Source organism: Psittacula echo (genome assembly GCF_963264785.1).
Source record: "Psittacula echo genome assembly, chromosome: 5".
Classification (NCBI taxonomy): domain Eukaryota; kingdom Metazoa; phylum Chordata; class Aves; order Psittaciformes; family Psittacidae; genus Psittacula; species Psittacula echo.
In genome coordinates, this window is record NC_137739.1 from 73,857,274 (window position 1) to 73,882,893 (window position 25,620).

A 25,620-nucleotide genomic window follows, 5' to 3' on the forward strand; every position below is an offset into this window, starting at 1 on the left:
TTCATTATTGCATTTTTCCTTCGTAATTACATTTTTCATGCTTTCCATTTAGGCTGGCAGATGATGTTTGAAAAGTCTTGAGTAAATATGGTTCATGTGTACAAGGGCAGTATGGGAGGCAAAGTATTCTTCCTATGAGAACAGAACATAACAGTCAAATAACTGGAGTTTGATGAGTGATATTTCTTCTTTTTAAAAAAGCATCCAATAAGGAACATGCACAGTTCATGCATTAATTTCTTCCTTCATTATTCCATTTAAACAGTGTCTTCTTGCACCAAATTAAAACTTCAAAACCAAAAAGACTGTATAGACAAGGTTTCTAGGACACATCTCTGCTGAACTTGCAAAATGCTCAAAGAATGCTGTAGTGAACATGTGTGTATAATTAACTTGAAAGACGGAAAAGGGTTGGGATGGGTGCTGGTATGCTCTGAAGCCAATTCGAAACAAAAACCCCAGTGTGTCTGAAAGTCTCTTTTTACTCTAGCAGTTACGGTTGTGATGGTCTAAGGACATATGGCACCAATACCTTTTTTGTAGAGCAAATGACATGGCTGGAAAAGAGCAGACGATATTGGGAGCACAAGCCGCTCTTCAGAATTCAAGGCAATCCATAAGTTCTGCTGGCATGAATGAGCCAGGAAGTAAGCAGTGTGTAAAGAGGTTAAGTGTTTTTTCTGGCTGCAGAGCTCTGGACACACTTCTACTTAGCTTCCTTACAGCAAACTTTAATGGGTTCAAAGCAAATCTCCCACTGTCTGTGGGACTTAAGCACAAAGTTAAATAGTGACCTCAACAGGCTCAATAGTCTCATGAATCAAAGCCTTCATAGAGGTGCACAGCAGAAAAGAAATTAAAACCTCAAACTGAGCTGCAAGGAGAAGGACAGGGAAGACAAATCTTCAGTGCCTTGGAGCAACGAGCAGCACTTGTCTGAACACATGGCCAGAACACCATTCTCTAGACTGGCAGTCCTGGGGTAAAGGTTGGACTTGATAATCTTAAGGGTCTTTTCCAACCTAGCTGATTCTATAATTCTATGACACAGAGCACTGTCCTCTTACAGGCACTTACACATGCAAAAGACAGTGCCTTGTGCAAAACAGTTCCTGGTATTTAATTTTACAAATAACATATAGGTTTTTTTAATAGAAGATACTTCTACTTTATACAAGATTCAAACCAGAATGAGTTACACACAATGACCTGCAACATAGTTAAGACAACTTGAGAGGGAAGCTTTGCAGTGTGAACTATCAGCAGTTTAGCCCTTTTATATTCTCTATAAGAAGCAATTTAGAATGTGATATACAGCTCTCCTGCTGACAATTATTTTTTTCCCTGCTTGGATATACTTGATTTATTGCTCCTTTCAGTGCTCTCTGAAAATGATACAGATTTAATTTCTTTCTCTGTAAGCTGCCCCTTACATTGACACTGGATCACTTCAGAGAATTTGAAGATTTCTGGAGAGTTTGGAAGACAGCAGCTTAAAACAGGATGACTGTGAACATGCAAAAAAGATGCTAGCTGTGGATTAATTAGCAGTTTCTGTGCCTACACAGCTGAAGTCTTAGTTGCACTCAACACTACTTTGCTTCAACTATTAGAACAGACTGCAAAGTCCCAAATCTATTACCTAATTTATTGTAGAATCTAAACCTGTGAAATGAAGCAATTTACAATAGTAAACCAGTACCTTTACTGAAGATTTTTAAGTACATAAAGGTCCCTTTGTATAGTAACCTAAGCAGTTGTAGACTAGAATCAGAAAGGTTAGGTCACAAAGGGAAAACTGGGAGGGCAAGAGATTTTTAAAACTTGACTTTTTCAAAAAGCATGACAATGATATTTGAACACAATCATGTTTTAATGTGTGTAAACAACAGCTGACAGGAGGTTGTGGAAGCACTCCTTTAGTTTAATGTACATTACAACACATGGAACAGCGAACAAAAGACTTGCCTAAAAAGAATATGAAAAAAGTCTGGTGCCTACCCTTCTGGCATAGATTTTTGCCTGTATGTGCCCCCACCAGAGCCAGTCTCACTTGAGGATGATAAGTTGCTTGGAGAATTACGGCACTGTTGCGATCTTGCTAAGGCAATGGATGAAACCGTGACGTATACATCAGAACCAGGAGACAATCTGTTCAGAGCAAACCACCCAGTCAAATCACCAATATCATAGTGCAAAGCTTGATGGACAACATCACGCAAATTCTTACATCAGCAAGGAACACAGCATCATAGAGAGTAGAAATGAAGTCAGTTGAAGGATCAGACATTTCCCCTTATTAATGGGGAAATTAAATCAGCCGTGAAAAGCTGAATGCAGGGGAGTAAATGAAGAGGCAAGCGTGGGAGGAAAAACCTGGCACACACTAGGAAAACATCCCAGATTTGAAAGTCTTGATTTTTTTTTTACAGATTGTTTGTAAGGAATAATGAAGTATGACATTTCTCACCCAAATACCAAAGAGAACAAAATATTTCTAATTCTCAAAACAAACTCTTGCCTGGAATTTAAACTAACTGTATTCAGCTGTCCATGCAAACTTTTCCAAGAGTATCAAGCTTATCTTTATGCCACCAAACTTGTTCACATTAAATCACAAAGACTAAATTTATAAACACCTTAAAATCCCCCCTAAAAACTTAACATAATAATATCAAACTTTCTCAACATACCAGAACTCTGAAAATACAGACCTGAGTCATATGAAGCCTTCTCCTGTCAGAATAACTATACAGCAAATAAATGGGCTAGAACTGCAACACATGCACCTGGGCAGAATGGCTGGAAGCAGCAGATTTATACTGTTCCAACTCGTATATCCTGTTCCGTAGTTGAAGGCTTTTGTTTTTTGAGATCATCTTTTGCTTTGTGCATTTTGCTTCCCAAACCCCAACCAAATTCACGGCTGCTAAGCTAGTTTTCTTCTACTTGGTGGTGACTGAAGCCATTCAGAACTTCGGCAGTGATTTCAGAGTTTAAATTATGTCATCCACGAACATCAAAATCCTAATGTGAATGCAAACCTTGATCATGTGGTCTAGGAAAAATAACTTACACAAGTTAAACAGCAACTTAACCTTTATAATTACAAAATCATATTGACTTCAGTGAAACACACAGTTAGTACACAACTTGGATCTGGGGGTTTAGAAGGTCACAGCCTAGACACTTCATATCTGTAGAGGAGTGGCAGATTTTAATCAGCTCTCACCACAATAGCGTAAGAATTTTTAAACTTCAAAAACTCTTTTGAGAATGATAAAAACCCCACATCTCACTGATTTATGTTACTTACATCTGTGTATATATATCTCAAATGTGCATTTGACCCCTGAGTACTTTGCACAAAAGCAGTAAACTAACAAAATCTTAGGATGGAAAGAACAGTAGTACTGGACTAAAACATCTTGATCATCTGGAATTTCATAAAATGCATATGACTCTCTTTCCTAGACAAGAAAGGAATGATCTAACACCTGACCATTACAAGTATCATACAACCCAGTAATTCCTTTCTAGCCTATCAAATTGAATTTAACTTATCTCACATTTATCAAGCAACAATTCTCAAATATTTGATTGCAAAGAACATGGTTCAAGAGTTGGAATCCTGGGGAACCATGAGCCAAGCAGTTAACTTTCCCAGTGGCACTCTTATAAAGAGGAAAAAAAAATAGTTCAGCCAACAAAAATACGTGCTTTCAATAACATTCACTCACTTATATAGCCACACACATTTAAAACTCAGTTATGCTTGCTGAGCAATACACAATTTAAAAGTATGACCTTTTTTCCTCAATACTAAATTAGAATTTATGGCAAGGAAACCAATTACTTCTCAAATAATTTCTGTAAAATGATTTTCTGTTGGAAAATGCTTACATTTTCACTTCAGATTCAGCTATGCCTTTTCTTTATTTCCTATGCCTTGCTAAAAAGTGACACTACTGTTTAGAGGAAACGTCAAGATTTCAGAACTATGTCATGGAGTTATAACTTTTTTTACAAAGACGACAGCCCTCAAGGGCAAATAAAATTGTATTATAAAAGTGGTTTGAACAACACCAATGAACAACCAGTTAGGTAGGACATCCTATTATTTGAAGCAGCAATACATTTTGTTGGTACAGTTCACAACAGCACTAAAAAACATCAACAGTGAAATACGTTTCATTCATTCTATCCGAAACATAAATAAGACAAAAGAACTTTAGAGTTAATTAGTTCAAAAAGACTTTGTGAGCTGCTTTGAAATCTATTGAAAGGCACTTCCCAAGACAAAAGGAGTACTGTGTTAGCAGTATGCCCCTATAGTTAAGATATTCTGTGCTTGTCTTTTATTTATAATTAAAAACCAGACTAAAACAAGCTATTATCTATTTCAAAAGACAGCTTTAAGAAGAAATTCTGAAATGGTTAAGTGCATGAGTCCCATAATTGAATTTAAAAATAGGCCAAGCATCCATTGCATTAAACAGATACAATTTCACTGCAGTCAACTGAACTGGGATTATACCATGCATGATTTAGTTCTAAGAGATCTAGTTCATCCTGAAAGGACTGGTTGAATCTTGCCAAGCATGGGAAGAAAACCATCTTTTGTGAAGGCAGCGAGTGGGATGGGCATATGTTTATTTTGTTTAGCATGACAACACAGACATCAAAAGCATGCTCTTGCTCCTAATAAATTAATTTCCATGTCATTAGCTGTAATTTTCCTCATGTCTTCAGTATTTATAGGTATGTAATATACACATCATAGGAAAAATGTCAGTCTAGCACGCTTTGTGCCTATGGCCTAAGACAGTCTTTAGTTACAAGATCATATACAGGTGCCACCTTCCTTTAGGACCTCTGTCCCATGCAGTTTTATTTTGTGCTACCACTTCTGTAATTACTGAACAGCTTGGAAGAGGAGGCGGCACAGGCTGGCAGAGGAGAAAAGACAGCTTTATAGTCAAGGCATTTCAGTGCTGACTTAGCAAATGAAATTCTTGCACTTAACTGCAGAACTCCAATATGACCACTGGCATATTTGTTAAAGAAAACTTTTCAATCATGTCACTAATTGCAAGTTTCTCAAAAGCCTTATTTGATTCCAAGGCCCCATCTACTTCTGAGCTGAAAACCTACCAAAGCAGCTGAAGTCAAGTGAAGCTGTAATTTGAATATATAAAAACTTAACAATGCTGGGCACACTTCCAAGTATGAGATGCCCAAAATAAGACACAGCAAATTATTAGAACATAATTTCTCTCTCTTCTTTTGTTCTTAATCTGAAGAGGGCCAAAGACATCTCTTCTCACATAAGAGTTTTGAAAATTAAACTTAATTAGTATGCATGAAGCATTCAGAAAATATAGTAATGGGCGCCACTGTAAAGCTTAGAGAGGAATCAGTAATTGCATTTTTACAGCAGGATTTGAATGCCATCCAGTAAATAAGGGATGGAGTAATGACGAGGAAAATAAAATATTAAATAGCTCTTCTTTAATGAGCTGCATCCACTGTGTGAACTGAATGAGGCAGATGTCCTCTGTTAAAAGAAATTCTCATAATTTAATCAAAGGAAGCATCAGAAAATACAGTTACACAAGAGTTCTGAATAAAACTGCACAGCAAATCTTAATTCTGGCATGCCTACCTTCCATGTGATTGATTTTTGCAGTCCTAATAATACTGCAAGACGTGACAGTTCACTGAAAACACTGGGTCAATGCTCATGTTACAAGGAAACCAAACCACTCAAGATGGAAAAAAAGAACATCAGCAATTTGGGGGAAGGGGATAGAGAATGAAACAGAAAATGTAATTATGCTGTTATGTTGTAACTTTTCATATACCACACTATATACCTGTTCAAATATTCTCCTTCAATTTGAACATCGCTCTTCAGAAAACATGTATCATAATAAGAAGATATACAGAAGCAGGCAATGGGACAACCAGAGGTAAAGAATGACTTCCGTATGAAGAAACACTGAGTAAGCCATATGGCTCCACAGATTACAGAGAATTCTATCGTATCTGCTTCAATCCCTCCAAAAGCGAATTATACTGTATCAAGCAAACAGTGATTATTCATTATCCCTCGTGACAAAAGAACAAGTAGTAAACTGAACTATCAAGAGCCCCATTAGCAAGCATCTGGATGAAGAGATAGCATCCACAGCTGTTAAATACAACACTGAAACACATTTGGCTTCAGGCAATCTTCAACAGCAGACAGCCAGGAGATTGGCAGACCTGGCATGAAGTCTTGCTTTCTACTTGTAAGCATTTCTTATGCTTTCCCCTGGTCCCTTCTGATGGACTCTCAAACAAGAGACCAACTCTTGACATGACACAGCCTGGCTCTTCTCAACTGTTTTTGGTACACGGGAGCTTGGGTTTATAGCCAGGTGTACTCAGGAACCTTATTTTCCACTGCTACAGCCAGTTCTAGGTCCTGGCGCCAGTAGGGTATGTGTAATACATAATCTCATTTTTAGTACATGCTTTAATTTGTAAAATGTTACAAAAACTTCAAAATAGTTAATCTTCAAGCCCTGTGAGCAGGCAATGCATGTGCTACCATGCTCACTTGACAGGTAGCAAGATGAACACTGACGCTTGTTTGTATTAGGAAAAAATGTCACTGATCCAAACTAAGCAGCTGCAGATTAGGATTTTTATATAATATCAGGACAGTTTAATCTAGAATCTATCTGCAGGAATTAACTTATAAACTATTACTGGTGCAGTTACTGTCACTGACTACCCACAGGCATTGTTCAAAGAATTACTAAGTTTCAGGGCTGCTCAGTGAGGACTTACATACTGTGGGATTTTGCAGCCAATGTTTGACTGCAGTCATGCCATAAATCAGTTTTCCATTTGGTTGAAAATATTCACTGTGCTTGGAAACTAATTTTAGTTAGAGCCTTGAGCTTTTATCTAGAACACTACTGAACTGCACACTGAAGCACACAACTCCATTCACATGCTTTGCCTGCTGGTTTTCACACTTCTCAAATGTTTGTTGAATCCAGTTTTAGTTAAGACTAGTTCCAATGCAAGTTAACTGAGAAGAGATTATCATCTAACACTAGCTCATCTCCTTTGCCTGCATTTTTTTCTTAATAAGGTATAGAAACCATGTGTACACAATAAAAACTGACAATTGAGGTGGCAGGGGAGAATGCAATCAAGCTGTAAAATTACATTTTCTCCAATAACATTAACTCTGGCATACCTCATATATACGTGGTTTATTGTTGTTTTCCTTAACGTATCACCTTGATATTTACTCTGGGTTATAGCCTATATCGTGTCCCATGTGGGCTAATTAATGCTGTGAAAGAAGCCATAATTCAGATTTTACTGCATTTATATTATTATATTTTTCATTCTCAGTGTTGCAATCACATAAGAGATTTAAGATCAATAAAGTTTCAGGTTATTTTTTCTCCCTAAAAATACATGCATCTATCATGAATACATTCAAGGAGCAGGTTACTATGAGGAACAGAGAGAATTTAAGCATAAGTGAGTGAGTTGGATGCATGAAGATACTGCCCTGGGCCTTCAGAAACAAGTCTTGTGGCGACACAGCACCCCAGAAAGAACTGAGTCAAACAATGTGACTCATTTCCAGAACAAATTTATAAACACTTGGGCCAAAGAGCACAGCATTGAGTGGGTATATCACATCCCCTATCATGCACCAGCCTCTAGAATGGCTACAGCTTATTGCACATAAAGAAGCCACACAACCAGGATCTTGGTTTTGCAGATGGAAAGATAAAAGACAAATTCAAGTACTCTGCCAGTTAGGGACAGGACTGGCCATTTGCCACCTCGGAATCAGGAACTGTCAAGGGACTGCCAAACAAGCTACTCTCCCACCTACAACAGAAGTCTTCACAGGAAGGCAAAATTTTTTATATATATATATGAGGTAAAATCCTCCTGGTTCTCAGGAGCAGTAATACAGCTTTTGTTTAATTTAGCATGTTTAAATGGACTAAAGTTTCACTCCGTATGCATATTTAGGGCCTCTAGCTACATAGAGTGATCATGAGTCAAGTATCATTGGTAGGTAATTCAAAGAGTTACACCTGTACTCCCTGTACTCTGAGAGCACTTTGTACTCAAAGGGTAAAACACCTGCCTGTTATGCTGGTTTTGTTTAAATTAAATCCCTCAAATCGTATGTCACGGATATACTGCTGATTTGTTAGCATTAAAGTGAATACCATATCAGGTCTGATAAGTCAGAAATATAATGCTTCTATTTCATTCTTTGAAATCCCACCTGCTGGAGCTATGGCTAATGATGGTACCAAACTTCTGTGGTGCTGGGCAACTGCTATCAGTGTTAGTTTCAAAAATCATCCCAGATTCAGAGCTCAAAGAGCCACATGGATCAATTTACTATGGGTTTCTCAGCTGCCACGTCTCTTGAAACAGATCACAAACTATAGATTACTGTTCCTTAGAGGCAAATGAGAGCTGCCGTCATTGTATCCAGCTCAATAAACAAAGAATGTGCAGTCAGAAGGCAGGAGCACAGAGAGATAAATGCCAGCTCCATCCCCAAACCAACTAAGTATTAAGATAAATCAAACATCAGCAAGACTGAACTGTGGCTCAGCACAGAAACACAAGTGATAGTGTTATCTAGACCACAACCAAAGATTAAAATTGAGGTTACAGCTATAATTTAGTAGTGAAATTATTTATGGATGGTGATCCTCAGAGGTCAGTTTCCAGCTCCACTGACACTTTCCAGAAGTGAAGCTCTAACGGTAGTAAGGAAATCTAGGATACCTATGCTGCATTGCTACTAAGCCATAACAAAGGTGATTTTTTCTAAAACCCCCTAAAATTGTTCTACAGAACAAACTGCAGATAGACTGAAGTATCTATTTTGTATATGGTGAGGTACTGTTTATAGTCATGTTAATGACCTTTTTCGGCTCACAGGGACCACCAGTACAGATCCTGGTACCTATGTTACTAGGTTACCCTTGGTCCTCCATTTCTCCACCAGCTGAGAGCTGATTGAAGAACAAACTGCAGAGAGCAAAGCACAGCAGAGCACCATTGCTGCTACCTGCACCAGAAACACACAGATTCCAGCCCCTCCTGAGAGATGACTTTATGCCATGAAAAGTGTGAGTTGTTGGTGAAAATTTAAACAAGACAGTATTTAAAAGGGCTATGAAAAAGTTCACCTTTGTTGATTTTAAGAGATTTTACATAGTAAGAGAAGTATCTGAGCTTCTGCAAAAGCAAAACTTCTTTTATCATGCAGAGAACAGACTAATGAGTCTTGGAGTGAGCTCACTGCCTTTCCCCCCTCCGGTATTCTGTTAAAATGCCAAAAATGTATTTTTCTTCACTTTAACTGGGAACACATTAACCTCATGCAGCTGCTGTTACATTTAAATTTGATCCAGCCAAGACTAACATGTTCAGCAGACAAAAAAGACAAGAAATTTTTCAGGCCTCCAAAAAAAAAAAAAAAAATTCCAGCCACTCTTAAAAGCTACTTTGATAATACACTTTTAAGGATGAAAAGATCCAATAGAGCCTTTTTTGAGTAGCAATTAAAAAAATTACTAAAAGAATGTCTAGAGGAGAAGCATCCCAGCTACATGCCTTGAAAATGAAGGGAATGGAAAGTCAAAGTTTCACTTTTTGAAAACAAATACTGAGTATATGGAAATGCAATTTTCACTTTGCAAACATTTGTCAGGCCCTAAACCCCTCTTTAGCATCCAGTGACTGGATAAATCTTGGATGCTTTAGGTATGCAATGTTGCTCACAGAGGATTTTACGCACAAGAAAAACACAGTTATTAAAACCCCGCCTCCCAGTGCAGCCAAAGGCTCTCTCTCCTCAGCACAAGTCATGGAACAGCCAGCTCGAGACTCTAGACAAAACGCTTCGATTAATGCCAGGAAGAGATGGAAGGATCTGGAAAAGCAGCAGCTCAACTGAAACTGATCCTCTGCCATTGCCTTAAACTTTGCCCAGGTATTGCTATGCTTTCCATAACTACAGAGTGGGATTCTACAGCACTAGAGAGAGCAGGAAAAAAACCCCAACAATCCAAACTCCTATTCCTTCAAATTCAGCATTGTCCTGTCTGCAGCTGTAACAGACAGATACAGCCTGAAGCCATGTAATTGTCACCTTGGAACAAATATGCCATTACAGAACTGAGTCCAGTGTCTCCCTGACTTCTGCAACCTTTTTCACAGACAATCTTTATCAGGCTGACTGTGAAATTATTAGTGCTTTCAGTGTGGCAAATTCTCTTTTGCTACTCACACTGATGGGAACTTTAAGTATACATCTACTGAACTTACACGAAGCTACAACTGGAGGGGCACGTTCCAATCAGTTTGTGTGCAGAATTACAACAGTGTCTAATGAAAAAGGAAGTAAGAAAATGAAGTCCTTACCAACTACTAGAATTTCTTAACAACATATCCTACACAAGTTCCAATTTCACCTTGGTACTTTCTTGGTCTTGGCTGTAGCATCTTTGAACACTCTTTTTCTTTAAATTTTCTCCAATATGCATCTTATTTCCACTGCTTTATATTTTTCAGCGATGCAAAGCACAATCAGAGCCTACAATTTTTTTTTTTAATTTAAGGAATTCTTCAAAATAAGAAATACAAGCTACAAGCTTGTTTCCCTCTCTTAATAAATGTAGACTCTGTGATAGATTTGTTGCATTAATTCAAACAATGACAGTTCATTTGAATGTTATCAAATACACCTTTTCCTGTGAAAGAATGAAAATGCTGTGACAGGATGTGCCTAACACTTTTACCTCAATAATAATAGCTGTCTTGTTTAAAAAACCCCAAAACAACAAAAACCCCCAAACCACCCTGGAAAAATGCAAACTTAAAAACAATCCTTTCTCTAGCCTAAAAAGTTTGAAAACTCCCCAATCAGATAAATTTGCTTTCTATGCTGGTCAGAATCCTCTTGCTAAACATCCTGTTAGATGCTACTTCTGCCTTGAGAGCTTTAGGCAATCCCACCAAGCCTATAAACAACCTAAAATTTTGGTCTAATTCTTCAAAACAGAGAAGTTTGTAAAAATGTAGAAGTTCAGGAACACTCAGATCTAACACTTTGATGGTAACTCATTTGAAACTTAAATAACTATTTAGCAGTTTTACAATACCATCCAACACAGGGAAGCATAGCCTGACAATCCTGTAACACATCCAGTGGTTAATCATGCCAGGATAGGTATTTCGTTTTGGCTAATGTTTCTCTCATAATCATGTTGCCTTACAACTAAAATGAAGATTAAAAGCAGCATTCAGGTAACTCAGACAAATCTACTGTACTTTTTTCCAGACTAGATTTTGAGCCATTTGTGAAGACGACACATACCTCCTGCTGTCCAAGGGGCGCCCATCACTAGAGATGCTTCGAGGGATGTTAGCTGCTCGTTCTGGGGGTGGGATTTTCCCTTCTCCTTTCCCAATCCTAGATGTTACTGGACTTTGTATCTGGGATGGTACCTGAGCCACGTGAGGTCCCTGTCCTTTGCCTGCATTTCGCTGCCATTTATTATTATTCCTGAAGGGAAATTTGAATTCATACGACATTCCTTCATTCACTTTGTATTCCATCACTGGCATACGGTAGTTTTCTGAAGAACTCCTGGAAATGAAGAAATTTAACATGCTGCTATAAAAAAAATAAAATAAATATATCCTGCTCACAAGGACAGAAAGCTGAAAACAGAAGCTGAATCAATTCTATGAAACAGTAAATGTAAGATTTTGCTTTTTATAAACATCTAACAAATTTTAGAATCACAGATCTATAGAATTGTTCAGGTTGAAGAACAACATTGAGTCGGATCATCGAGTCCAACCATTAACCCAGCACTGCCAAGTCTGACACTAAACCATGTCCCCAAGTGCCACATCTACATGTCTTTTAAACACTGCAAGGGATGGGGACCCAACTGCTTCTCTGGGCAGCCTGTTCTAGTGCTGGACAATTCTTTCGGTGAAGAAATTTTTCCTAATATCCAGTCTAAATCTGTCCTGGCACAACTTGAGGCCGTTTCCTCTTGCCCTATCACTTGCCCTTCTTGGCAATCAGGGCCCACTGCTTAGCTCATATTCAGCTGGCTGTTAAACAACATCCCCAGATCCCTTTTCCACCAGGCAAATTTCCAGCAACTCTTCCCCAAGCCTGCAACATGACATGAAGTGGCTGTGACCCAAATGCAGGACCCAGCACTTAGCCTTGTTGAATTTCATACAACTGGCCTTGGCCCATTGACCCAGCCTGTCCAGATCCCTCTGTGGAACCTTCTTACCCTCAAGCAGATCAACACTCCCATCTAACTTGGTGTTGTCTGCATATTTACTGACAGTGCACTTGATCTCCTCATCCAGACCACTGACAAACATATTAAACAGAACTGGCCTCAATACTGAACACTGGGGAGCACCACTTATGACCAGCTGACAACTGGATATACTCTATTCACAACACTTTGGGCCTAGCCATGCAGCCAGTTTTTTACCTAGGAAAGAGTGCATCCATCTGAGCCATGAGCAGCTATTTTCTCCAGGACAATGCTGTGGGAAATGCCATCAAAGGCTTTACTCAAGTCCAGGTAGACAACACCCACAGCCTTTCCCTCATCTGCTAATTTGTTCACTTTATCACAGAAGAAGATTAGGTCAGTCAAGCAGGACCAGCCTTTCATAAACCCATGCTGACTGGCCCTGATCATCAGGTCGTCCTGTACATCCTGCACAATGGCACTCAGAATGATCTGCTCCATAACCACCTCCAGCACCAAGGTCAGACTGACAAGCCTGTAGTTCTCTGTATCCTCCCCTCTGGCCTTTTCTGCATATGGGTGTCACATTTGCTAACTTCCAGTCAATTGGGACCCCCCCGGTCAGCCAGCACTGCTGAGGAATGATTCAAAGTGGCTCAGTGAGCACTTCTGCCAGCTCCCCCAAGTACCCTGGGTGGACCCCATCTGCCCCCACAGACTTGGGTGGGTTTAAGTAGTATAGCAGGTCCCTGACCATTTCCCCTTGGATTATAGGGGCTTCATTCTGCTCCCGATCCTCATCTTCCAGCTCAGGGGGCCAGATACCTGAAGAACAACTGGTCATATTATTAAAGACTGAGGCGAAGGCGGCTAAAAATTGGAAATGCCAAGCCCAAAAGATGGCCATTGCTTCCTGAGGAGGTACAGGAACAGGACAGCATAAAAACTAAAGTAAAACAGGTCATTAGCTAATGCAGTCCACATAAGATACAGGGCAAACTTCTGTATGCATTTAAAATGAAAGATTTTGAAAATATATGTGACCTTCAGCTTTGGTGAGGATAATTTTGGTATTTCTCTTGATAAAAGTATATACCTCTATTGAAGTTAATTTCTTATTGTGATTACTTTATCTACACATCATTATCTAATGGGAACGAAAAAGAAACATCAGTGCAACATTTTCTACTTCTAAATCTTCCTCTAAGTGATTACACCATTAATTTGACAAATATCACTTATCTATTCCCAGCTAAAATACAAAACAAAACAGGTAACTTGTTATCTGTCTATGCTGACATTAGCAAGTTGCACAGTCTAATAGAAGTAGGCAAAGTGTAACAGTTGGTTCTGAGGTCTTACTGTCCACAATATTCACATTTTGTGGTTTCACTTTGGCCTACCCTCTAGCCTTGACATGCAAATCAAATTACAGTTCGAAGGCATGAGGTGTGGTGTGCTTCTGAAGCACACACAGTTCAGCTTCATCCGAAAGGAAATGCTTGTGTGCTCTCAGGCCACTCTGTGATGTGAACCATTGCACAGCAGATGGGAATGAATGGGAGACTTCTTTTTAAAGTCCACTCACAACATAACTAAAATCTTCATTCCCTTATTTTTTTCTCTTCATATTTTGTGTGTCTGCTATTATTTCCCTAGCGATTACACACTCTAGTAGTTTGTGTTTCTTTTTTTTTTTTTTTTTCCAGACATACTTACAGTTTGAGAAGCAAGAATACACAATATCCTCTTGCTGCTGTACCATTAACTTCAAGGTCAGCAATCAGTACACTAAATGACTTCAGCAGCAATGTTAAAATGATCATGTAGAGAGATATAACCATAACAAGGCCTGCCTCTGTAGGGCATTAGATTATGAATCAGAGTATTTGGATATAATTCTGTATCTGCTACTGACCTTGTACATGAGCCTGCTGGCAAGACATCTTATCTAACTGCACCCCCGCTCTTCCTCCAACTTCATGCCAGTCATTTCTTTGCCAACCACTCTATTAGGATAGCAACTGCTTCTCATCTGAATGTACTATACCAAGCAGAACTGATGTTCATTTTAGTTACAGTCTTTAGAAGTTACTGTAGTAGAAATACTAAATGACCTCCAGAGGACACAATGAAAGGACTCCAGTTTCAGAAAACTGATTGCCAAAAGAGAAATTGCTCTGGGCAAAGACTTTAGTAGAATCTCTAGTAATATACGTAGAATAGCTACAAATTCGAGACACAGTTCCTAAACCTTAATGATTTTGGAGCAGCAAACAGGACCAGGAGCTGCTTTATGAAATTTTATAACAAGGCAATAACCCACCATGAGCATTTGCTCACTTGTCACTACAAGAAAACAAAACTCACTGATGCCGAGTACAGTATTTCAAAAAGTGCAGTAATTTCTCTTACTGCCATTTGGATCCACTAAAGCTAAGCCTGCTTTTGGCTGTACTTAATTTAGTTCAGGAATAATAGGATCTGTGCTTTCACATATATTTTTCTGCTCTAATCCTTTTGCTGTGATTGCAGCTGAACTTTCCATTTGCTTGGGCTGCTAAATACTGTACAAAAGCTTTCCAAATACCTCATAGGTGACCTTATGCCACTGCTCATTTTAATTCCTGACATGCATTCAATTTTCCACTGACAACTAAAGGACAAATAAACCACCATTTCTCTCCCCTCCTGCTTTGCTACCAGTTGCAAATGGAGTTAATATGGCTCACAGTAAAAGCAAACATGGATTCTTCTCTTATGCGAGCACAAGGTCTTTGCTTGGAGACACAATTTAATAGTAATGTAATAAATATGCATTTAAATTCAGCCCAACCTTAAGCATATAAAGATTTAGCATCTAACCCTACAAAGACATTGCCTGATTAGAATATGCAGTGCAAAATGCTCTCTCAGTCTCTTCACTGCAAGGAACACACTGAACTTTGATAACTGTACTTGCTTCTTCCTGGCAAACCAAGCATAAACCTTGAGCTAGCCTGTAGGCAAATTTAGTCTACTAAAGATCATTCCATTTTAATCCTATAGCATTCGCAAGATATTAGTATCGGATGCCAGGAACACGGGAATCAGATTCAGTGATGTGGCTGAACGCTACAAACAACTGCAGAGAGTTCAGATGGGAGCAGTAAAAGTTGTACAAACCTTTAGTGTGAGTTCAAGAAAAAAAATAAAATGCAGTGACTTGAGGTCCAATGTAGAAAAAAAAAGCACTTATTGCTGCTTACTTCCCATTAGGCAACATTTTAAAGATATAAAAGCAGTAATAGTTGACACAAGCCTCAGGCTTTACACAGATGGGAACTGAAAGAGACACAGCAAGATCTACTTCTAAAGAAGAACAACAATTTGCAGCTATTTCCCTGGGCAGATCCATACCTTTGATGAACTCTTATCATTTACAGCCTTATTTATGAAAGTAGAACATAAATCTATTTATAGCTTTCAAGAATTAAATCTGCAGACACTGCAAACTACCAACAAAAGGGAAAGGAAGGAGGGAAATGTACAATTAATTTTGATGCATCATAAACACACAACTGTCAACAAAAGGTTTGATTTCCATGTGTTAGACTTCATGGAATTTAAAGGATACACAAGGTTCCTTGCACATTTTATTAAGTTGTAGTATTCAGTATTCATATTCTGTGGGGCATGGAGTCTGAATATGGGCAGTTTTTTCTGTCCTTCACCTTACAAAACCGGATGCTATATTAAAATTACACCATGAGTTTTGGAGCCTGCTTTGGGTTCTGTGGTGTTTGTCTCTACCACCCCCTTCCCTGACCCCACAAATCAAGATGTAACTTCAGACCACATGCAGCTACTACACAATACCTGCGTGGTGTGCAGTCTTCATACGGGGGGACGATGACAACCTTCACTGTGACTGATGTTCTGAGAAGATCGATCATTTGCTCGTGGCTCAGAGTGGCTACAGCCACCTTGCAAATTTCCACCAGCCGACTGCCTTGCCGCAGTCCTGCCTGCCACGCGTATCCATAGGGCTCAACATCTGCCACAATACCTTCATAGTTTACATGGAAACCAAGCTGACCCAGGCCATTCCTACGCAGCGTCATCTCCACTGTTTCACAGCCCTTAGTCACAAGCTATAAATTGAAATGAAGACAGAATTTAATGCATTGAGAGACCTTCAGCTCTAGTAAAGGTTTAAAGCCTCCATTTCTGTTCAATCAACCAGCTCCCCAAGACAATGGGGGGGACACGATCAAGGAATATATAGCACAGTCTTGGGTACATAACAGCTGAAATAGGTCTTGTCACTCAAACTAGTATTTACATTAGAGTCTGATTACCCAAGTTCTGCCTGGAAATTTTTACTGAAACCACAAGAAGTTTAGAGATACATGGCAGCACACAATGGAAAAAACACATGAAGTTACACAAGCACCTCTATCCTTTATGCTTTAGTAACCAAACAACCATTTTACATTTCTAGCTGTTTCAGTAAACTGCAAGATTACCTTCAACTAGAATGTGCTGGCAGCTACTAAGCACACTGAGGTCTATGCCAACTCTTTTACGCACTCATAATCATGAATACTGTCAAGAGGAATTTAATTGGGCCTGGCTTTCTCCTTTTTCTTTTTGTCATTATACAAATACAGTTGTGAAATTTTAGGAAAGACAGTGAAACATAACACATTCTTTTATAACCGAACTGGATAAAAATGAGCATAGACAGGTATTTTATAAAGAAATACCATGATTCACTGCATTTTTAGTTTATCACATGCATTTAGAGAATATCTGAATGTTGCAATAGGTATTTGGACTGCACCCTGCTGCAAATATAATGTCAGTCTCAAAGATGTAACAGCTTCATTTGAAACAAGATACAACAAGCCTATAAAAGAGAAAAGGGAGGAAAACAAGGAAAAGAAATAAGGTGATGCTTCTGTGTTTATTGTGTGGGAGCAATTTATACAATTGAAGGCCCTCAGTTTTGATGGGTTTTTTTTAATATGGAGTCATTTTTGAGACACACATAACAACCAGCTAAGGTTGGCTGATACCTGATAGAAGAAGAAGAAGCAATAATTGCATTTTGAGAAATAAAAGCAGGAAAGCCCTTACAGATTTCACGATAAACAGAACAATTTCAGGGAACCCAAGCATTACTTAAGTTGAAGCCTTTCCTGGCAGCGAGGTGAGAGAAGAAAGCAAAGAACTGGAACCAAACAAGAGATCACATTCTAACCTCCAGCCTTTTGACGATCTCTTTGATATCATCAATGTTGCTGATGAAGCTCTCCAAAGAAACACATTCGCCCCTCTCATAGAATATTTTGATGTTTGTGTCCGTTGAAGTCCACCCTATCACATCTCGACAGGAGCAGTTGAACACCACGCTTTTAGTGTCCTGTTCAATGAGGACTACAAACTCATTAGAGATGCCTAGGAGACAGTCTATTTCCATACCCTTGCTGTAGTCTTTTGCATGGACACTCCATACAATAGCACCAGAACTATAGATCTCTGCTCCTGGATAAGGCTTAGACTTTTCTTTCTTTTTTGAAGCAAGCGAGATGAAGGGGAACTTGCCAGAAGGGTCAATAGGTGTATTGGTGACATTCTTCTCTGCCAAGTCTTTCAAGTACTCTTGACGGGTCCTGGTGGCCATCGCACGAAACTTCTCTGATTTATGAGCAGCATTCTCTGCATTAATGACTTTGGCTAGTAAGAAGTCCCTGAATACATTTGATTTAGGAAAAGTGACACCTTTCGGAATAGGTGGACCAAAGGATGGTACATCTCTGGATCTTGTCACAGCAACACTGAAAGAAACAAAAGAACAAGGAAGAAGCAGTCTTTCACTGTATGCAAATTCAGCAGTTTCTGAATACAGAAAATACATCTCCTTTTTTCCTTAAACTCTGAATTGTTCTTTTCTTTGCCCAGCAATATGCAATATTTACATTTTAATGTTGCCAGTGTGGAGATGATGTCCCCCCTTACTGTTTACTGTATAAACAGAAGGCTACTTATTCTTGCATCAAGGTATTTTTGAGTCATTCTCAGTGCCACAGCTAAAAGAAAGCTTTAAGTGCAAAATTGTGGGTTTTTTTGATAATCATCCAAGTATGGGAGTTCTGAATTTTGTTTGGTTTTACTATAAACAGAAAAATTCTAGCACTATTACAAAGGCTAGCTTATAAAATTTAGCTACCTAAAGTTGAAAGGCTCATCTGGAAGCAATGTGAAGTCTCTCATCAATAGCAGAAATATAGATAAAATAGACATATTGAAAAGATAAAGACAACGCCATCTCACAAGGCCAGTTTCATTGTGAGAACTGTCCTGGCAACTGAAAGCACACATACGTCACACTACTAAATACATTTTAAATTTCTGACTGAAAACTGCACTAGCTAATATTGCATGCAAGTGATAGAAGCAGAAACCAAAAATATTACAACTAAGAAATTTCTTACAAGTTTGGAGATGTATATTAGAAATAGAGGCTTTCTTTTTCAACTCTTAGTTTCCATACGAAGTGATTGACTGACAGTCAGACTGCCTTAGGCAATGCTGACACCTTAGCTACTCTCCCTGGTCAATTCTCTTGATACAGAATGGATGAGAGTTGTTTGATAACACTGAAGATTCTGCATCACTCAAGATTTGCCATCAGAGTCCAGTATCAATCACCTGGCAGTCTGTCCCAAGAAGACACTGTAGTTCCCCAGTTTTGTGACAAGAAATGCTCCAACAGTTCAGATATGATTTACCACATATCTGTAACTGCATCTGAAAAAACAATCAAAATCTGGCCAAAATATCATCGCAATGGAGTTTTATAAAGAAAAATGGAATAGGACTTGAACACTAGAAACGTATGTGGTGTTTTATTTGGAAGACTGTCTGGTATTACTTTTAACTTTGTTCTAACTTACCTGAATCCTTAATCATAATTCTCCCCCCTTCTACACCTTCCCAAACCGATAACTGCAGAAATACTAGTGAAGACTGGAGGAAACACACAGGAACCAAAAATAAAAATTAAGTCACCCAATTTTTAACCGTATCACCTCGGATTGGGGGCAGAGCGTTTTACTTGCTTTGGATTTGTTGTTTGTTTTTTATTTTTAATTATGTTTTCTGGCAACTGATATTCAAAGATGTCATATTTCCTTCAAATGTACGCTAATGTATCTGAAAGTACACAACAGGGGGTGCTCATGATGCCTAGCCGTGATCTGACTCTTGATCATCCTCAGTAGTCATAAAGGAAGTGTTATTAAGAGACAGAAACCTACACATTAAAGCAAAATTACTAGATGTAATGAAAAACTACCAGTGACATTTTGTTTAATTAGGTTTTCATTATCATGATCAGAGGGATAAGAATTTAATTTGTAACAATTGCTAGTGAAGTTTTGAAACGTGAACGATGCTGACAGAGAAGCCAGACCTTTGAAATATTGTTTATCTTAGTTGGGAGGAAGAATCACTGGCCAAGACGGTGCTTGATTTTATTCTTTTTATGTAGTTTTTAATATAAAATCCAGTACATTTTTATGCAACAAGGCTTCCTGTTTTGTCTAGAATTATGAATCTATGAAACTGTTCCAAATAATTCAGTTAAAAAAGAGGTCAAACTTACTTTGAAAAGTTTCCTAGAAAAACTTTTCATAATGGAGTTCTACAAATTTAAATCAAGTCTCTGCATTAAGAGGACAAAAAAAGAAAAAAAAAAGAAATACTTTAATGCTAAGAGAGTATATACACAGAACATACAATGCTCTGGTCGTTTCCTACATCAAAATGAAGCACGTCAAGTTTTTTTTTTCCTACCTGCTCTCCCTCTCATTAAGTTTTAAGCCTGTAGCTTCCCTAACGCTGAAATTCTCAAATTTTATTCACTAATAGTAACTAGTAAGGTTCCAGCCCTCATAGTTGTGAACACTTGAAAAATGAAAGCAATTTACAAGTCTGAAGGTCAGAAACAGAACCCTGAGATATTTAAATTTATTACAGCATAAAAAGTATAAATCTTTCCCATGCCTTTTAAAATAAATTGAAAATATGGAGTCATATTATTTAAAAAAATAACCAAAACCAGATCTTTCGCTGAGTTTGTAATACCCAGTTCAAATGGAAAATGCATCTGGTAAGCCCTTTAGATGCATTTCCTACTTTCCCCCTATTTCAGAATCAGTTTCTGTACAGAATAAGAGCTGAAACATATGTCTAAAAGTTTAAGAACAAGGTATGTCCACATAAATTATGTAGCTGTGAAATTTGTTAGTAAGCTGCCTTAAAATGAGTATCAACATGAATGTGCTTACTCCAGCAGAGTTTAATATACGTACAAACATCAGCATCAGTTCCGCAAGTTCTGTGTGAGCTTTACCAAAAACTTATGGACAGTGAAAAGCCTTTAAATCTTATTAAACTTACTTGAAAAGAATGAGTAGATCATCTCAGATACTGCAGTCTTACCTCTTCCTCTAAATAAGCAGCTGACTGAATGATACGCTTAGGTGAACATTTGTATTTCAGTAAAGACTAGTTAATTCTAAGGCCACTTCTTGCAATCCCTTATTATATGTTACTAGCAATTAGCATTTTCTATTTTAATAATATTAAGTTTAAGGTCATACTAAGTGATTTTTTTTTTGCTGCATAATGCTCTGGAATTTCTTTGTCAGACTGAAATAAGAAATGAAGAAGCTCAGACAAAACATTTCAGAGAGCTTAGCTTTGCTCTGAAAGGTTAGTCATACTTTTTCACTGTCTTAATTTCAAAAAATGGAATGTAAGCTCCTGCATAAATTATCCGAAAAGTGAATTCATAAGAATCAGTATAGAAATACTCTTCCAGCACATTCTTAATGAAGATAAAAAGGAAGTGAGAACAAATTTGAAAATAATACCCAAATTTTTTATATATACATACATATATATATCTATATATATAGCATGTGTATACCTATATGCTAAAAGCATTGATTTCATCACTAAGTGTTTCCTTCAGAAACTCATGCATCTATTTCCTCTTAGAAAGTGTTCTAAAATCACATGAACAACAATTCAATCCCTTGACCCCTACCTTTCATTAAGTTTCTCTGCTGAGAATTTAAAAGAGGATTGACACCTCCCTTTGCACTCAAATTCCATGTTTTCATTGAAACTAGCAATAGCTACCTGTAACAAACGCTGTCAGTACAGGGACCGTGCACTCTTACAATGACAAAGACATGCTGGAAGTGGGATCGAATGTTCTTTGGGCTGAATGGTTGTGCTCCAGGCTCCTGGAAAACTATCGTCACAATATCATTTCCAATATGTCGTTTTCTTAGAAGCTTTAACAAAAAAAGATGCATATGTTAAAACACAGTTGTTTCACAATTTTCAATTATTTATGTCTCATTATTATAGATATTGGTTTCTTTTATTCCAAATGAAAGCTGAAACATGAAACAGTTGAGGATATGGTACCAGAATTTTAGTTATTAACCTAGTAAATTTCAGTTAAAAAAAAAATAATAATGACATGGGCATTTTCATAACAATTTAATTTCTACATGTAATATTCAGTAAGATTGTTTGGGAAAATTTAAAGCTAAACAAAGAGGAAAAACAACAATGAAACCTGCTAGAATCAGAGTAATCAGTGATACATGGAAGGAGGAAGACATTCCCTACTTCACGTTATTTCTACAAGCCAGAAACAGGTTCTATTTCAAGTTGAAAATAGTTGTCACTATTCTTAAGACACATTATAATTTTCTAACAGGATTATTTCAGTACATCCAAGACTACAGGGAAAGAGAAAGTAGTATAACATTTACTGTACAAAAGAAAACTGGAAAGGATGCTGTGTTACCTTTTATTGTCAAAGGATATTTCTATTTTACTTGCAGAAACACAAAATAACATTGATTCTAGCATAAAATGCATGCATCTCATACACAACAAGATGGCCTAGTATTTAACAAGATCAGGTACTTCAGAGTACCAAAGCAGGTTAGCCTACATGTCTCTTCACTACAATAGAAAAAAATTAAACAAACAAAAAAGGTATTTTGTCTCATGTCTTCCTGTGTAATGTGCTGGACAAACTGATTCTGTGCATATTAAAGCTCCTAAATGCAATCCTTAAAGTGCAATGTGTTTTGCTAAGGAAGGTTACACTATGTTCCTTTTGACATAAGGCATGAACTCTTCTTTATCTAACAGAAATGTGCTACTGACATTATTGTATATTTACAAACAAGTTTCAGTAAATAATGCATAATTAAACAGAAAACAGTCTTGGGAGAAAAATCTACCTATGATGTACCTACAATGATCTGCTTTGCTCATCTTCCCAACACAGAGATGGCCAGTTTTGATACTTTTGATTCTTTGAGCATTGTCTTTGCTAGTAATAAACAAAAGTTGTCAATAGTGTTCAACAGCTCAGCTACTTCTGAGGTGGAAGAGAAGTTAATTTTAATTAGGCATGGTCTATTTTACCTGTTGCTTGTTGTTTGGAGTATATGGCAACATAGTTGAAACGTGGAACATGATTTCATAGTCCTTGTAAGTTGTGTATAGAGAGTGAGTACCCGTTGAATCAGCTGCAGTTAAAGAAAAAAGAGAGAATAAAAACATTATTTTAAAAAGTTTAAGAACAAAGTTTCCTTACTTTCAAAGAAAATCATCAGGCATCCTTCATCCTAGCTGAAATGTCAGCAAGTAAAAACTTACCCAGTTTATTCACCTGCTAAAGAAAATGACACATAATAGATGGCAAGTATCATTTTGTGTACTTTTCCCAATTAAGAACTTGTTAGGAATAGGAATTTACAAGAAAACATTTTAAAACAGCCTATTTAAGCATGAAAATTGGTAACAAAGACTGAAATAATTTTCAGACACCACCCACTATCTCAGGCTAATCAGAAAGAAACTGAACTGTAAGGAATGTGAAAAGGGCTTCAGAAGGAAAGGTAGATACTGTGAATGAATGCCATGATCTCATGCATAATTAAATATCAATGGACATATAACCCACAATATACGAAAGAAAAGAATGGGTTCATTTAAACTGAAGTATCAGGACTCTAAATGAACTGCACTGAAGTCAGAGAAAACCTTCACTAAAACAGGTGCTTTGTGAATAGAAATAGTCAAAAACCCGAACAGGATGCTAGCATGCTGACATTACATCTGACAATGGAGAAAGCCCACAACAATGACATTATGATGCTGGTGTGTTAATCAAAGGTACTCTCACCTGTTTTGGTTCTGGTCACCCTGTTTTAAAAGTTACAGAAGAACGAAAAGGTATTCAGAAAAAGGCCACAAAAAAAATTATATATGGATAAAGAAACTTCCATGTGGAGAAAAAGTGATAAAAATTGGGATTATGAAGTTTAGAAAGAAAAAAAGAAGAGGGGATATTATTAAAGTTTACAAAGCGCTGGTTTTAGACAACACTTTATTACAGACAAATTGGGAACTTCTGTTTTTACTTTTTCTCTCTCTCAAAAAAAAGATTTTGAAAAATGTTCCATGAATTTAAGTAGTAACACATTTAAAGCTGAAATAGTGAACGTGTTCCATTATATTTAACTTCTGTCCACTGTGCAAAAAGTCTGTTTTCAAACAATTTTTAAAAATAACGAAATTTATATATGGAAAAAAGCACCCTGGTTATTTGAAATTATAGAAACATGCTACTATATTAGATAATCTCAGCTATTTATAGCAAAGTATTTTTAAAAGCTGCTAAATACTACACCTTGGCATTTTTTATTAGCAGAGAGATCATGTTACTATGGCAATAATAGCTCTTAGGATGCTGAGGCATTTACAGTAAAATAAATATACAGTTTATTTACCCAGATTTTGGGTGTAAGCTTTAGCAAGAAGTTTCACTTTTCTGTCAAATCTGGAGTAATAAAAGAGGGGTAGTTTTGCTGTAAATGAAAAGCCACAACGCCCTCCATAAAATGGAGAGTCTTCTAGATTCTACCTGCACAGAAATTTTACAATTCCAAAACATCTATATGGAAAAAAAAAAAGGGGGGGGGGGGGGCAGAGAAAAAAAAAAATCCTGGAATCTTATTTAAAAAAAAAAAAAACCAAAACCCAAAACAAACAAACAAAAAAAAACCACCAACACAAAACCCCACATATCTCAGTTCATGTTTCAATAAGATTGGGATCCCTTTGCCCCAACTTAAAGTTGCCATTATGAAAAATTAGCTAACAGCTAAATATTTTCTTTTTAATGCTAATTACAGCAGCAGGAGCTGAAAGGGAATAATTTCATCTTACACTCAGTTCACAGCAGCCTCTCTTTTCTGCCCGATCACTACAGTGCACACTGAAGGAGACAGATGCACTTGAAAGTCACCTAAACATCAGCATAAGTCCTTACTGGCTTTTGCCCAACTGCAAATATGCTGACTTGTGCATCATCTTCCATAACTAGAGCACTCAAAAAATATAAGAACTGGATAGGGGGAGCTGGTGTGAAAAGATAAGAGAGATGGGGAAGAGGCCCAAAAGGGGTTGAGGTGAAGAAGAAAATAATGAAGCAAATCTGACAATATATATGCTACACCACCACCTACGCAGTCAAGCCAGGCTTTCAATGTTCCTGGATGGACTTCAGTTTCAGGCAGAAGACGGTTCTCAGAACAGCACTGGTTCTGCAAACTAAGCAATAATGCTACAATGAAAATGATTTAATGATTCCAATTATTTCCAAGTACTTCACAGCTTAAATCCCTGTTATTCAAATCTAACTACAGAAGTCTATATCCATACAGACTGTGCATCTTTCTCATAATTCAGATTTCTTCTTTCTTACAAATCCAGAATACTTTTTCTGATGTATACCACAGTAACTACAGGTCTAGCATTATATCAAATCACTGCCATTGCAGTAATATCCAAAACTGCACATTGGCATAGTATCCATCATTTCAAGGTCAGAAGTGGAAGCCAGCACTGCAATATACTTTGATTTCCTTGCATTTAATAGAGGCCCAAAGGATCTAGAAATTCATTAGCACCTTTTTATACTGAAGATATCCCCTCCTGCTCTCAGTTTATGGCATACCTCGTCCCAATTGCTGGATTTGGTTACTTAGCTGATCTTTTCCTGCCACCATTATTCAGCTTTAAAAATCCACCTTATTCTCCTGTCTTTCCAATGTTTCTCAGTTATCTTCACAAGGACTGTCTTAACAGCTTCCTGTTTAAGTGTTTTTTCCAAAACCAGCAG

The 25,620-nt window shown here is 37.6% G+C and overlaps 1 protein-coding gene across 1 annotated transcript in view; it reads right to left on the minus strand.

Annotated features, from left to right (window-relative positions):
- The window catches only part of SIPA1L1 (signal induced proliferation associated 1 like 1), a gene marked incomplete at both ends in the record, with an annotated part of 76,025 nt that overhangs the window by 27,075 nt on the left and 23,330 nt on the right, over positions 1-25,620 (minus strand). Inside the window, 6 exons of the mRNA XM_080617929.1 lie at positions 2,002-2,151; positions 11,432-11,704; positions 16,206-16,480; positions 17,593-18,169; positions 21,543-21,700; positions 22,857-22,960. Of these exons, the coding sequence (XP_080474055.1) occupies positions 2,002-2,151; positions 11,432-11,704; positions 16,206-16,480; positions 17,593-18,169; positions 21,543-21,700; positions 22,857-22,960 (1,537 nt within the window). The remainder of the gene's footprint in view (positions 1-2,001; positions 2,152-11,431; positions 11,705-16,205; positions 16,481-17,592; positions 18,170-21,542; positions 21,701-22,856; positions 22,961-25,620) is intronic.